Here is a 15,206-nt window from a genome sequence, read left to right on the forward strand (position 1 = left end):
CAGAGAAATAGTGTTGGGGAAATTGATGAGATTGAAGGCTGATAAATCCCCAGGGCCTGATAATCTACATCACAGAATACTTAAGGAGGTGGCTCTAGAAATAGTGGATGCATTGGTGGTCATCTTCCAGGATTCTATAGATTCTGGAACAGTTCCTGCAGATTGGAGGGGAGCTAATGTAACGCCACTATATAAAAAGTGAGGTAGAGAGAAAACAGGGAATTATAGACCAGTAAAACAGGGAATTATAGACCAGTAAGCCTGACGTTGGTAGTGAGGAAAATTCCAGAATTCATTATCAAAGATTTAATAGCAGAGCACTTAGAAAATAGTGGCAGGATCAGAGTCAGCATGGATTTACGAAGGGGAAATCATGCTTGACAATTCTACTGGAATTCTTTGTAAATCTAACTAGTAGAGTTGATGAGGGGGAGTCAGTGGATGTGGTTTCCTTGGCCCTTCAGAAAGCTTTTGACAAATTCCCACACAAGAGATTATTGTGTAAAATCAAAGCGCATGTTAGGGGTAGTGTTTTGAGATGGACAGTAAACAGGTTGGCAGACAGGAAACAAAGAATAAGAACAGATGGGTCTTTTTCAAATTGTCAGGCAGTGACTAGTGGGGTACCTCGGGGATCGGTGCTAGGACCCCAGCTATTCACAATATATATTAATGAATCAGATGAGGAAACAAAAAGTAATATTTCCAAATTTGCAGATGACACCAAATTGTGTGGGAGGGTGAGCTGTGAGGAGGAATCAAAGATCCTGTGTGATTTGGACAAGTTGAGTGGGCAAATGAATGGCAGATGTAATATAATTTGGGACAAAAATGGGTAGGCAGACTATTATCGGAATGGCAATAAATTAGGAGAGGGGAATGTGCAATGAGACCTGGCTGTCCTTGTACACCAGTCACTGAAGTAAAGGAGGGGATTGGAAAAGTGGCCTTCATAGCAAGAGGATTTGAGTTCAGGAGCAGGGATGTCTTGCTGCAATTATACAGGGCATTTGTGAGGTCATCCCTGGACTGTTGTGTGCCGTTTTGGTCTCCTCATTTGAGGAAGGTGTTCTTGCTCTAGAGTGAGTGCAGCAAAGGTTTACCAGACTGATTCCTGGGATGGCAGGATTGACATACGAGGAGAGATTGAGTCAGGATTGTTTTAGCTGGAACTCAGAAGAATGGGTGGGGAGAAACTCAGAAACCTATAAAACTCGAACAGGACTGGACAGGGCAGATGCAGGAAGGATGTTCCTGATGGTGAGTGCGTCCAGAACCAGGAGTCACAGTCTGAGGATACAGGCTAGACCATTTCGGACAGAGATTACAAGAAATTTCTTCACCCAGAGTGGTGACACTGTGGAATTCATTACCACAGGAAGTAGTTGAGGCCAAAACATTGTATGTTTTCAAGAAAGTTAGGTATAGCACTTAGGGTGAAGGGGAAAGAGAAGGTGGGATTAGGCTATTGAGTTCAACCATGATCATAATGAATGGCAGTGCAGGCTCAAAGGGCCAAATGGCCTACTCCTGCTCCTATTTTCTATGATTAGCGACCATCTTATTGTGGTGGCCTCTTATTTTGGATTCTCTCATGCAGAAATAACTTCTGTAAAATTAGTTCCAGTTGACCATAGGTGACTTTCCCCCTTTGAGGGGGAGAGCTGACTGGTGGTGATTTAACCTGACAGTCACCACACCTCAGGCAAGGGACAAGGTTGAGAAGGGGCTGTTTAGCACAGGGCTAAATCGCTGGCTTTGAAAGCAGACCAAGGCAGGCCAGCAGCACTGTTCAATTCCCGTAACAGCCTCCCCGGACAGGCGCCGGAATGTGGCGACTGGGGGCTTTTCACAGTAACTTCATTTGAAGCCTACTTGTGACAATAAGCGATTTTCATTTCATGAATAACCTCAGCCAGTGTGGGAATTGAACCCGTGCTATTAACCCTCCACCCTCTCAAACTCTCTCATATTCAGGGGCGGCATGTAGCGCAGTGCTTAGCACTGGTACAAATCCCAGTCCTGGGTCACTGTCCGCGTGGAGTTTGCACATTCTCCCCATGTCTGCGTGGGTTTTGCCCCCACAACCCAAATCTGTGCAGGTTAGGTGGATTGGCTATGCTAAATTGCCCCTTAATTGGAAAAATAATAATAATTGGGTACTCTAAATTTATTTTAAACAACTCCAAGGCCTCCATCAGGTCAACACACCATCTTCCCCTTAACCAGAGAAAAGAGTCTCTGAACTATTCCCCCTTATTAGACATGACCTTGTCATTCTGTAACACATCAAACAAGTGACTTGCTGGCAACTTGCTTATGCAGCAAAAACCCTATAAACCTGCTTGGTGAGCTCTGTAATTTGTGTGTCAATACAGTCTCAGGGTGAGTCAAAGGCCAACTATTCTCAGAACTATAGGCACAGCCAATAAATGCTGGCTATGCCAGCAACGCCCAGAGCCTGTGAACAAAAAAAATGGATTTCTAAATCGGCATGGAGCAGCTGGAGAGTTATGGATCATTCTGCCCCTCATTACATTACACAAGACACTTTAATATACAAAGTGTCAGGACTGAACAAACTTGTACTTAAAGATTTGTTCAGAGTAGCGATTTGTTAATCAGAGTTTGACAAACGGCAATGTAAATATAACATGAATCAGTCACACTCTCAATGTCACATGTTCTGTGGACTAATATTAAATACCGTTAGAATTTAGATATTAATAGATAAAGTGCAATATTCAAAGCTTGTGTGTATCTTGTGTTGTTACATAGTCCACAAAATAAACCATTCCAGTTGATGAAAGATAGCACCAGAGTGCTGTGGAAATCTAGACTGCGCTGCTGCACCACCTGGTGGAATTGAATGATAATTACATAGAAACATACATAGAACATAGAACAGTACAGCACAGAAAAGGCCCTTCGGCCCTCGATTTTGTGCCGAGCCATGATCACCCCACTCAAACCCACGTATCCACCCTATACCCGTAACCCAATAAACCCCCCCCTTAACCTTACTTTATTAGGACACTACGGGCAATTTAGCATGGTCAATCCACCTAACCCGCACATCTTTGGACTGAGAGAGGAAACCGGAGCACCCGGAGGAAACCCACGCACACACGGAGAGGCAGGGCCGGCTCAAGGCACCGGCAACTCGGGTCCTGCGCATGCGCAGTTGGGCAGGTGCCAACCAGCGCATGCACGGTGGCCGCCCTCCCCCAGGGCGGCCCCCCCCCGCTCGGTCCGCCCCCCCCCCCCCCTCGGGTCCTCCGCCCCCCCCTCCCCTCTTGGGTCCGCCCCCCCCCCCTCCCCTCTCGGGCCCCCCCCCCGCCCCCCTCGGGCCACCCCCCCCCCCCAACCATCGCGAACGTTCTTTCTGAATCTACCCTGTCTAATTCTGTTAGAATTTTACAAGTTTCTATGAGATTCCCTCTCTTCGAAACTCCAATGAATATAATCCTAACCGATTCAGCTTCTCCTCATGATGGTCCCGCCATCCCAAGAATCAGCCTGGTAAACCTTCGCTGCACTTCCTCCTTGGCAAGAACATCCTTCCTCAGATAAGGACACCAAAACTGCACATAATACTTCAGGGCGGCACAATAGCAGTGGTTGGCACTGTTGCTTCACAGCAGCAGGGTCTCAAGTTCGATTCCCAGCTTGGGTCACTGGCTATGCGGAGTTTGCACGTTCTCCCAGTGTCTGCGTGGGTTTCCTCCCACAACTCCTGAAAGACATGCTGTTAGGTAATTTGGACATTCTGAATTCTCCCTCCGTGTACCCAAACAGGTGCAGGAGTGTGGCGACTAGGGGATTTTCACAGTGACTTCATTGCAGTGTTAATGTAAGCCTACTTGTGACAATAAAGAATATTATTATGAGGCGTGGCCTCACCAATGCCTGATATAATTGCAGTAAAACATCTCTATCCCTGTACTCAAATCCTCTTGCTGTAAAGGCTAACATTCCATTTGACTTTACTGTCTGCTGTACCTGCACGCTTACTTTCAACGACTGATGCACGAGGACACCAGTCTCTGAGTATCCACCTCTCTCAATTTACACCCATTCAAATGTCTTCCTATTTTTGCTACCGAAGCAGATAACCTCACATTTATCCACTTCATACTGCATCTGCCATGTATATCCCCGCTCACTCAGCCTGTCCAAATCCCGTTGAAGCACCTCTGCAACCTCCTCACAGCTCACCTTCCCACCCAACTTTGTTTCATCTGCAAATTTGGAAATACAATGTGAACAGTTGGGGTCGAGCACAGATTCTTGCAGTTCCTGACTAGTCACTGTCTGTCAATCGGAAAAATATCATTTATTCCAACTTCTTGCTTCCTGTCTGCTAACCAGCTTTCTATCCATCTTAAGACATTATCCATAATCCCATGCACTGTAACTTTACATAGTCATCTGCTATGTGAGACCTTGGCCTATAGTTCGCTACTTTCTCTCTACCTCCCTTTTTGAATAGCTGGGTTATATTAGCTACCCTCCAATCTGTAGGAACCTTTCCAGAGCCCAAAGAATTTTGGAAAATGATTGCCAGTGGGTCTAATATTTCTAGGGCCACTTCCTTAAGTACTCTGGAATGAGGATTATCAGTCCCTGGAAATTTATCCACCTTCAATCCCATTAATTTCCCTAAAACTATTTCTGTACCAATACCAATTCCCTTCAGCTGGTCACTAAAACTCTCAGAACATCCGGTACATTATTCAAGACTTCCTTTATAAAGACAGAAGCGAAGTACAAATTTAGTTCCTCAGCCATTTCTTTGTTCCTCATTATGAATTTTCCCATTTCTGACTGAAAGGGGCCTACATTCGTTTTTAGCAAACTTTTTCTCTTTACATAGCTATGGAAACTTTTAATCAATTTATGGAATTGAATTTAACATGCAGTTTAATCTGCAATGGTCGCCAGTTCACAAGGCTGCTAGAGTTCCGAAACCCAGAGTTCAAGCTTCAGTCTCGGAATAAACAGATCCTATCGTGTAGGCTCAAAGTAAGAATATAAACACAATGGCACTTGCAATATGTAGTTATGCAGGTGAAGAGGTACAGACATTGGGGGACTTTCTTAGCCTTACTGTAAGCAGTTAAATGATGGCAGACTTTCAACCTGAACACGGGAAGAGGAGGAAGCCGTTTAGCCCCTGGATCCTGTTCCACCATTCAATGGGATTATGGTTGATCTTTGGTGCAAGTGCATAAACCCACCTCTGCCCAAATTCCTTTGTAACTTTGGTTAACAACAATCTAATTCAGATTTGAAATTGACTGAGCACCAACTGCCATTTGAGAAAGATTTCCAAACTGTTACTGCCCATTGCTGGGGGTCACCATCACCAACAATCTGTCCCGGTCCAATCACATTGATGCAACAGTCAAGAAAGCCCAACAATGTCTCTACTTCCTACGGAAGCGAAAGAAATTTGGCATATCTGCATCGACTCTCACAAACCTCTACAGATGTGCCATAGAAAGCATCCTATCCGGCTGCAACAATCTGGTATGGCAACTGCTCGGCCCAAGATCGTAAAAAACTACAGAGTGTGGTGAACTCAGCCCAACGCATCACACAAGCTTGCCATCCTCCCATTGATTCTGTCTACACCTCCCGCTGCCTCAGGAAGGCAGACAGCATTATCAGAGACCCCTCCCACCCAGGCATTGCCTTCTTCCAGACCCTTCCATCAGGCAGAAGGTACAGAAGTCTGAAGACTCGCACATCCAGACATAGGAACAGCTTCTTCCCCACAGCTACAAGACTCCTCAATGACTCCCCCCTCAGACTGATCTGTTCCCTGTAAGAACACCATTCACGACACCCTTGGCTGCTCTTGCTCATGTATTTGCTTTGTTTGGCCCCTTGTTCCGCACTGTAACCAATCACTGTTTGTCGATGTACCATCTGTCAGTGTACTCTGTTGATTATCCTTTTTGTCTACTCTGTATGTACTGTGTACGTTCCCTCAGCCGCAGAAAAATACGTTTCATTGTACTTTGGTACATGTGACAATAAATCAAATCAAAATATGACAGTCCCTTGCTCTAACCTGTTGAGTCCAAAGTGGATGAGTTTTTTGCCCACACGGAAATCCATTCTCACTGATATCCATGTTTTATATACGCTGCATGTAAAGGATTAATTTATCTCAGTGATGATTTGATAGCATTAATACCAGTTTCCATGTTTCCCAGTCCTGGTATTAGGGCAAGAAGGTTATAGGATTAAACCCCAGAACACCAACACTGTGAATCCATTAAAGAGACTGAAACTGGGCAAACTTTGGACGGAATTATTTATGCATTAAATGTATCAATTTTAAGGCCATGAAACAGGTGCACAAGGCCCAACTTTCCCACTCTCTTAAGTGAACACTGGGATTGCTGTCACACAGAAAGGTAGAACTTGCATTTATATAGCACTTATCACAAATTCAGGACATCCCAAAGCACTTTTGGTAGATTTAAGTACTTTTAGAAATGTAGTCACTGTTTTAATGTAGAAAACATGAGTAAATTTATACACAGCAAGCACCCACAAACAGTAATATGATAAAAACCAAAGTCTGTTTCGGTGCGATTTGAATGTTAAATATACATACCCAGGATGTGTGGCATTATGAGAAAAGGTTGTTTCAACAATAGAGAACAATAGGGTTTGTTGCTGAAAGGATGTTTCTCCTTGTGGGGGAGACCAATACGGGGATGGGGACGGGACGACAGTTTAAAAATAAGAGGCCTCTTATTTAAGAAGATTTTTTTTTCTCGGAGGGTTGCAAATCTTTCAAACTCTTCCCTGGAGAGTGGTGGAGGCAGGGTCACTGAATATGTTTTAAGACGGGTAGATAGATCCTTGATTAACAAGAGAGTCAAAGGTTATCAGGGTAGCTGGGAATATGGCCTCGAGGCCACAATCAGATCAGCTCAGATGAAGGTCTTATTGAATGGTTGGACAGGTTTGAGGGACCGAATGGTCTACTTCCTGCTCCTGATTAGTGTGTTAGAATGGGCCAGGACAACTGGGGAGAACTCCAGTGCTCAAGATAGCATCATGGGATCTTTTACATCCATCAGAAAAAGGTCATTGGGACCTTTGATTAGTTCAACATCCATGATTTTTAACCCATATTTGTTTTTAAATCTGAAAGACAATTAATAAAGTGGTCACTTAAATAAACAACGTCTCTGAGATGGAGGGAAAAACACTGTTGGGTTAGGAGTTAGAACCAAGTACAAAACACATTTACACTTCCATGTGACAGTCAGAGACAAACTCGATTATATATGGGTTATGTTTTATTCTATTTACAGACATTAGCTATAAATATAATACATCATTTCTTGAAAAGACATTTGTGTTCATTTTAAGTCTGTCGATATATTAAATAACACATTAAATTTGCAAAGTTCCATCATAATGTAGCTAGCTGGGTCCAACTCAGATAACACCCTGTGGTTGTAAAATAAACTTGGAACTGAATTAAACCAAACCGAAAGACAATTCAAATCAAATAGATATGCTTCATTATTCAGCCTTTTCTTTTAAACCTGAGATATATTGAGGAAATGAATCAGTGTGTAAAAAAAGGGCATAGGTAAAGCATGTTTGATTTTACACCTCAGCTCAAGGTAAAAGATTTGCTTTTGAACAGTTAGCAATGAGGAGTGAGCTCACGCAATTAATGCACTTTTCCCACAAACTACACAGTTAGTGATCACGGTCTTTTGATTTAGCAACCAAGAAATGGAGGCTGAAGAAAGAAAAAAAAAAGCCAAAATTACAACCAACATCTTCCCAGATGACTGCAGATATTCAAACAATGTGCTGGAAAATGTAACGGCAGTTTTAAACTGCTTTACTAACAGGTGGCCCAATCTGCACATCTATATTCAATGTTTACATTTAAAAAAAGGTCTAATTATAAGCAGAGATGAGTGATAAATATATTGAAAAATCATTTTACATAGGCACATCCAAGTTCAGTGTGCCTTTTATTGTGAAAGACAAAATAATTTTAGGTCTTGTGTTTATTTTTCATTTCCTCCCCCCCACCCCCTCTTCCCTCATGTTCTGTACAATTGTGAAATATTAGTTCTGTGTTTTTGTGGGTGCAGGGTACAAATGCAGGAATTTCAACAATAGCTACAAAAGAAAGCGATCAGTATTTACGATTCCTTCTGAGATTCAGGGTGAGTGTGCCGTGCTACCAGTTCCTCAGATACTGTTGATAATTATCAGGGCCGGTGTGGAGTTCTGCTGGCTGGTTTCACACTGCACACTCTGGTCGGCAAGTTTGGCAAAGACTCTGGGCGTCCCAAGATTATAGACACCAGCGTGAACAAAACAAGCCTTCAGTGGAACTGAGTAAACCTCCTGCCCCTTCAGTTGAATTTTGTACTGAGTCTGTCCGAGCCAGGTGAAAGAACCATGGACCTCTAACATCTCTGGGCTGGAAAAAAGGAAATATTCACAGATCAGTCACAATCTCAGCGAATGGCACAAGAGGCTCGAGGAGCTAAACAACCTACTACTGTTCCTAAATCCATCAATGTAAATACAAAATAACATTTGAGAGGGGACTTAAGTAGGACTATAACAAAGAATAATGTCACGCATCACAGGTTACACAGAAACATACACAGAAAATAGAAGCAGGAGGCCATTCGGTCCCTCGAGTCTGCTCCACTATTCATTGTGATCATGGCTGATCATCAAGGTCAACACCCTGATCCCGCACCATCGCCCCCCCCCCCCCCCCCCCCCCCATATCCCTTTAGTCCAAGAGCTTTATCCAATTCCTTCTTGAAATTACACGATGTTTTGGCCTCAATTACTTTCTGTGGTAGCGAATTCCACAGATTCAGCACTCTGGGCGAAGAAGTTTCCCCTCATCTTAGTCCTAAAAGGTTTACACTTTATCCTCAAACTATGACCCCTAGTTCTGGACTCCCCCATTGTTCCTGAATCTACCCTGCCTAATCCTGTTCGAATTTTACAAGTTTCTATGAGCTCCCCTCACTCTTCTAAACTCCATTGAGTATACACCCATTCAAATCATAATCTGTCTTCCCACAGAAACACCTCTTATTTGGGGGAAGCGAGTGGATTTAAAGTAGCTGTTCAATGTCAAAACAAGTTCAGCTGAGGAGGAAGGCGATGGTAGATGAAGGGCTGTTCTGTTCAATAAAGTAATGGAGAGCTCTCACACCATCCGACTGCAGTAGAAATGTAGAAATGAAAATGAAAATCACGTATTGTCACGCGTAGGCTTCAATGAAGTTACTGTGAAAAGCCCCTAGTCGCCACATTCCGGCGCCTGTCCGGGGAGGCTGGTACGGGAATCGAACCGTGCTGCTGGCCTGCTTGGTCTGCTTTAAAAGCCAGCGATTTAGCTCAGTGAGCTAAACCAGCCCCTTTTTGGATTGAATGGTGAAAAGGAGATGGCTGGGGCCAAGAAACCGATGAAAGGTGATTGACCTGAAACGTTAACTCTTGTTACTCTCTTAACACGGACCTGTTAAGCATTTTGCTTTTGGACAAAAAGTGATCTTATACCTTTTGGAGCAACTGAATTGCTCCAAGTATAAAGGTTTTATCTCAGGTTAAGTACATAGTCTCCCAGCGTCGAATAAATTCTCAGCATTGAAAAATATTTATCCAAAGTATTAAGTCTGAAAAGAACAAAAGTTAATTAGTGTCGAGAGAGTAGTTTGGAAACTGGCCAGCATGGTATCCATTTTTAATAAGGTCACACACAGGCCCATTAGACATGCAAGGGCTGCTTGTGTGATAAATCTATAGGAAGCAACCAATATTAATTCAGAAAGGGAGATCCTGCCTCACCAAAGCTACTTGGGATTTTCCTGAGAAAGTCAAATCCCAAAAGTACGCCCTGCCGTAAAAAAACATTTGACAAATACCAAAGTACAGACACAATTTTAGCTTCAGGGGCTTCAGATTAAAAATCAAGAGTAAGAAATTAGTCAGAAGGTATAAAGAGAAAGACAGATCTCCATTTCTATAACTCCTTTCACAACCTGAACATGTTTCATAGCCAATGAGAAACCATTGGTGTTGTAACTGTTGGTGGCTACTTGTTCGAGGAATTATGGTGAGTGTCTCAATCACGGAACGTGGTGCTCCAGGAAATTGATGCTGAGAACTCAACTGTTCACACTAATAATCGAGATTCAGACGTTCAAAGCAAAATACTCAAATTTTCAGTCAGTACCATCTGCTGCAGACTGAAATTAGAAAAGGCAGCATGCAAACAACAAGGGAATGAATGGTAAAATATCTAATAACGGCTGTGAAATTAATATAGACAAGTTTAAAGGCTATCAGAACTGCACAATACTATAGAATTTGATGCTGCTGAGAAGGACAGGACTTATCAAGGCATTGACAACATGCAGCATATCTGCTTACATCGCTGCTGGAACATGGAGAAACTCCTGATGAAATGCCCATACTGATAAACTGCTCATACTGTTGCATTGCAAATTTTACAGTTTTCAAATTGACACCCCTGTTGATCCTGTATCAAATCTAGTCATTTAATCTCTCCTGCCTTTCAGCCCATCACCAACCTTCCCTTTTCTCCCCCCCCCCCCCCCCCCCCCCCTTCACTTGCTCAAAATCTATTACATTTCTAACTTTTCTTAATTCTAACGAGGTCATCAACCCAAAACATGAACTTTCTATCTCCACAGACGCTGCTCGATCAGTTGACTGTTTTCAGCATTTTATTTTTAATCACAGAAAACATTAGGTTCAAAACACTACTTCCAACTGATGCACAAGAGCAGACACAAGGATGAAGTTTTAAACAACTGAAGGGCAAATTTCGGACAGTCAGGGAGCTCGTCAGATGTAGAATGAAGCTGTGTGGACGCTTGTTTATTTGCTACAGTAACAGTACAGGAAAGCACATTCACAACTTCCGGTATATTTAATTACAAAACCCAGTGCTTCAGCAAATTTATTGCTGGGTGTAATTATTTAAAATTTGAGAGTGGTTACTGAGGGGTGGGTGGAATGGTCTGCAAGATTCTGATTAACGGAGTTCAGCGTGAACAGGTTGATACCTTCCACCGTCTTGGGGTCATACATCATGGAGGATGCAGGGTGAATCAAAGAAATGAGTGTTTAAGAGGAAGGTGTTTGAGGCGGTGGTATCAAGGAATCTCACACATTTTGGAAAAGTGATGCAAACATTAGAGGACTGTTCGGGAATAAAAAGAGGTAATGCAAGGAAAAACTCCTGGAAAACATGCACAAGGAAGACACAAGATGGCACGAATGGATAATATCAGAACATGGACTGGTCTCTTGATGGGACAGGCAGTAAAGACAGCAGAAGATAGAAGTCAGCGGAGAAAGATCGTTTTTCATGTGGCCAATCCTTTGAAGGAAGACGGATGAAAGACAATTCCAAATCATTACTTCTATATGAATTAAGTACATTCAGATACTCAAATTGCCATGGTGGAATGAGAATTCACATTCTAAGGTTTACTAGATGATCAGTAAAATAACTACTAAAGTAATGTAAACACTCAGCATATTACCAAAGTGGAAGTTTAAAAAAAATAAATTTAGAGTGCCCAATTATTTTTTTCCAATTAAGACATAGGAGCAGAATTAGGCCACTCGGCCCATCGAGTCTGCTCCGTCATTCAGTCAAGGCTGATACTTTTCTCCCCATAACCCCTGATCCTCTTAATAATCAAGAACCTCTCTCTCTCTCAGTCTTAAAGACACTCAGTGATTTGGCCTCCACAGCCTTCTTCGGCAACATGTTCCACAGATTCACCTCCCTCTGCCTGAAGAAATTCCTCCTCATCTCTATTTTAAAGGATTGTCCCTTTAGGTGGAAACATCCTCCACATCCACTCTATCCAGGCCTCGCAGTATCCCTGTATGTTTCAATAAGATTCCCCCCTCATCCTTCCAAAGAGTACTAACCCAGAGTCCGCAAACATACCTCATACGACAAGCTGTTCATTCCAGGGATCATTCTTGTGAACCTCCTCTGGACTCTTTCCAAGGCCAGCACATCCTTCCTTAGATAGGGGGCCCAAAACTGCTCACAATACACCAAATGGGGTCTGACCAGAGCAATTAAGGGGCAATTTAGTGTGGTCAATCTACCTACCCTGCACATCTTTGGGTCGTGGGGGTGAAACTCACGCAGACACGGGGAGAATGTGCAAACTCCACACAGACAGTGTCCCGGGGCCAGGGTCGAACCCAGGTCCTCATTGCCGTAGGCAGCAGTGCTAACCACTGCGCCACCGTGCCGCCCTATCAGAATGGAAGTTATTCTTGGTTAAATTTTCAACAGCAGTCTGAAAATGATACGCGAGTTTTAGAATCTATCTTACCTTGTGGCCTTGTGTCGCAGATCGATGATAATGTCCACTTCAATTTGACAGCAATTGAAAAGAACAAGCGTGACGGGCACGAAACACAAGCTGTGGAACAGGAAAAATAAAAGTTAAACAGATCCTGAGCTGTTTTCCTGGGATTAGTTTGTAACTTACATTTTAGAACTGCAACTTGTTCCCTCTTTATCCAGCTTATCACTGGATAATAAACCACGCGAAAATCAATTTAAAACCGCATTTTCAGCTAAAAAGCTGGTGTCAACTAAATTCTAAGATGTTTTTCACAATGGAAAGCGTGGAGACTACATGCACGAGAGTAATTAAAAAGACAAACAATTCCAGCTAAAGTCTCAAACAAAAACATCCTTGAAATTTTGATAAACAAAACCAATAGCCTGCCTTTATTGCAGAAAAACTTCAAGGTGTTTCAAAAGAATTATAAACCAGACAAAATTCAATAATCAAAGTAGCAAATATCAAGAAGGTTTACAAAGCTTGGCCAGAGAAATGCACTTAAAAGAGCAGTCTTAAAGGAGTGAAATGGAGAAACAGGATGTTTTAGTGAAGAAATTCCAAGCTGTGTATCAGAGATGCCTGATGGCTCAGCTGCCAATGTGGGATGTGAGCAAAGGGGCAGAGATGCAGAACAGACTGTATTTGGAGCTCTCACCATTGTAATGTTTGTGAACGTTAGAAATAGAGGGAGACAGGGGCATGAAGGGATTTAAACATTACCTGGTGCATTGGGACAAGCCAACGTAAGGCAAGACGCACAAGTGTAAGAGCAGCACCTATCGGAATAAAGTGCTTTGGTCATCCTAGTGTTTGACTGATGGAAACTGGGACATTCAGGACTAGAACTGATCTGAGAGTACTGATGGGTTAAGAAAGCTGTACACAGCAAATAGCTTGTATTTATCTAATACCTTAAAATAATGAGAAAAACTCTGTGGCACATAAGGAGATACCAGATCAGGTGATCAAAGGCTCTGTCAAAGGTGTAGATTTTAAGGAACATCTTGAAAGCAAAACGTGGGGAAGAGAGGCAGAGAGTATTTGGAAAAGAATTCCAGAGCTCAAGGAACAAAAGCACAACCATCAATGAAATTAGGGGAGCACAAGAGGCCGGAATCGGAGATTCGGAGGGTTGGGGGGGCTGGTGCAAATTGCCCTCATCTTCTTTGTTAATAAGATTAGAAACAACAGCCTGGAGATGAGGAAGAGGTGGTGGTCAATTACATATCCGGGCGGGGGAATGGGAGAAACACCAACGGTAACAGTAGGGAGTTGGAAGGTTGAAAGAGATTGGCAAAGAACCCATTGCTAAAACCAATACAGCTATTTATGAATAGACAATAATGGAAGCAAACAAGGACATTGGAGGAGAAAGTCTGCCGTGTCAAGAGGTGCAACAGTCAAGAAGGACAAGGGGGGTGCATGATGATGACAGTTACACAGTATGTCACTGGTGATGTTGGAGTTAAGATGTTACAGTTATGTTGCACAAGTGGAAACCTAAATATTAAGAATCAAAGTGGAAGGAAAGACACGATTTGGCAAAGATGGAGGGAGGCAACAAGATCCTAGAAGGCAGGGATGAGGTGCTAAGAGATACTTTGAAAGGGAAAGGAATACTACCCAAAGAGAGGGAACCAGTTGAAATGTCAGCTATCATGGGGGCCAGAAACTGAAGATGTGTGGTCAGCAGTTTAGCTGGAGAGAATAAGGAGAGTTTCATAGATAAGCTGGGATCAGAGCTCCAAATACAGTCTGTTCTGCATCTCTGCCCCTTTGCTCACATCCAACATTGGTAAATGGAGGAGTTGACAGAGGCAGCTGAACAGTTGGTATCAATCTCAGCAAAGTATAGGCCAACGAACCCTGGTAGCGTGTTTACGGTATGGTGGAGGGATAGGAGAGAGAGCTTTAAACAGAAGGTGGAAGCAAAATGTTACCGTCCCTCTCCAGGACCAGCCTGGGCGTAATGGGTGATTTTCACAGCTCAAGAATAAAACCAAGCAACTTGAAAATAGGAAAGCTTTATTCAAGAGACCAGCAAAATCATGGGCTGGATTCTCCGTTTTCGGGACTACGTCCCCACGCCGTCGTGAAAACTGTTGCCTTTTATGCCAGAAAAACTGGCGTCAAAAGGCCACAGATTCACAGCCTTGCAGGGGGCCAGCAGACAGCTGTCGTGGAGCTCACAGCTCCAGCTGCCTATACAGCCCCCGCACTTTCGGGTCAGCCACCGTGCATGTGCCGTGTCCCATGGCGAACTCAGGCTGCAGGCATGAACCGTGGAAACTGGATTCACCACCTCGGCGCCGAACACGATTTGAGCGCTGGGGTGCGGAGAATCCTGTCCCAGATCTCCTGTTTGCGGTAGAAGTACGAGGGCAGCTTTGCTTCAATCTCATACTCCCAATGTGCCAGGGCACAGAGCATAGCACAATAATTAATGACCTTTTCCTTGTAGCATATTTATTATTATTCTTTTATTTAAAAGTATGGTTAATTCAAGACATCTGCCAAATGGCATGTTAAAAATAATTTACAAACCTCTTTTGATGAAAAGGATGGTCATAGTATTGAGGGTAATGAAAGCTAATCTTAATAAGATGGGACAGTTGTTCCATACTGGGTCTCGCAGGCAGCTGTGGCTGTTCAGCTCGTGTGAATTTCAACAGAACCATTTCCTGTGTTTCCTGGAACGTGTGAGATTGAAAAAAAAGACGCAAATTTCAAATTACTCCCAAGAAGACTAAACAGACTGGGTGACAGCTTCGC

General features: G+C 43.2%; 1 protein-coding gene across 2 annotated transcripts in view; it reads right to left on the bottom strand.

Annotated features, from left to right (window-relative positions):
• Positions 1–7,303: 7,303 nt before the first annotated feature.
• Positions 7,304–15,206, bottom strand: part of trappc8 (trafficking protein particle complex 8) — a 180,049-nt gene continuing 172,146 nt past the window's right edge. For both annotated transcript variants that reach the window (XM_038808588.1, XM_038808586.1), the window contains 3 exons: positions 14,979–15,124; positions 12,417–12,506; positions 7,304–8,479 (listed from right to left, as the gene is read on the bottom strand). In XM_038808588.1, coding sequence (XP_038664516.1) covers positions 8,245–8,479; positions 12,417–12,506; positions 14,979–15,124 — 471 coding nt within the window. In that variant the 3' untranslated portion in view covers positions 7,304–8,244. The remainder of the gene's footprint in view (positions 8,480–12,416; positions 12,507–14,978; positions 15,125–15,206) is intronic.

This window comes from Scyliorhinus canicula, chromosome 10, assembly GCF_902713615.1.
Source record: "Scyliorhinus canicula chromosome 10, sScyCan1.1, whole genome shotgun sequence".
In the NCBI taxonomy this organism is placed as follows: domain Eukaryota; kingdom Metazoa; phylum Chordata; class Chondrichthyes; order Carcharhiniformes; family Scyliorhinidae; genus Scyliorhinus; species Scyliorhinus canicula.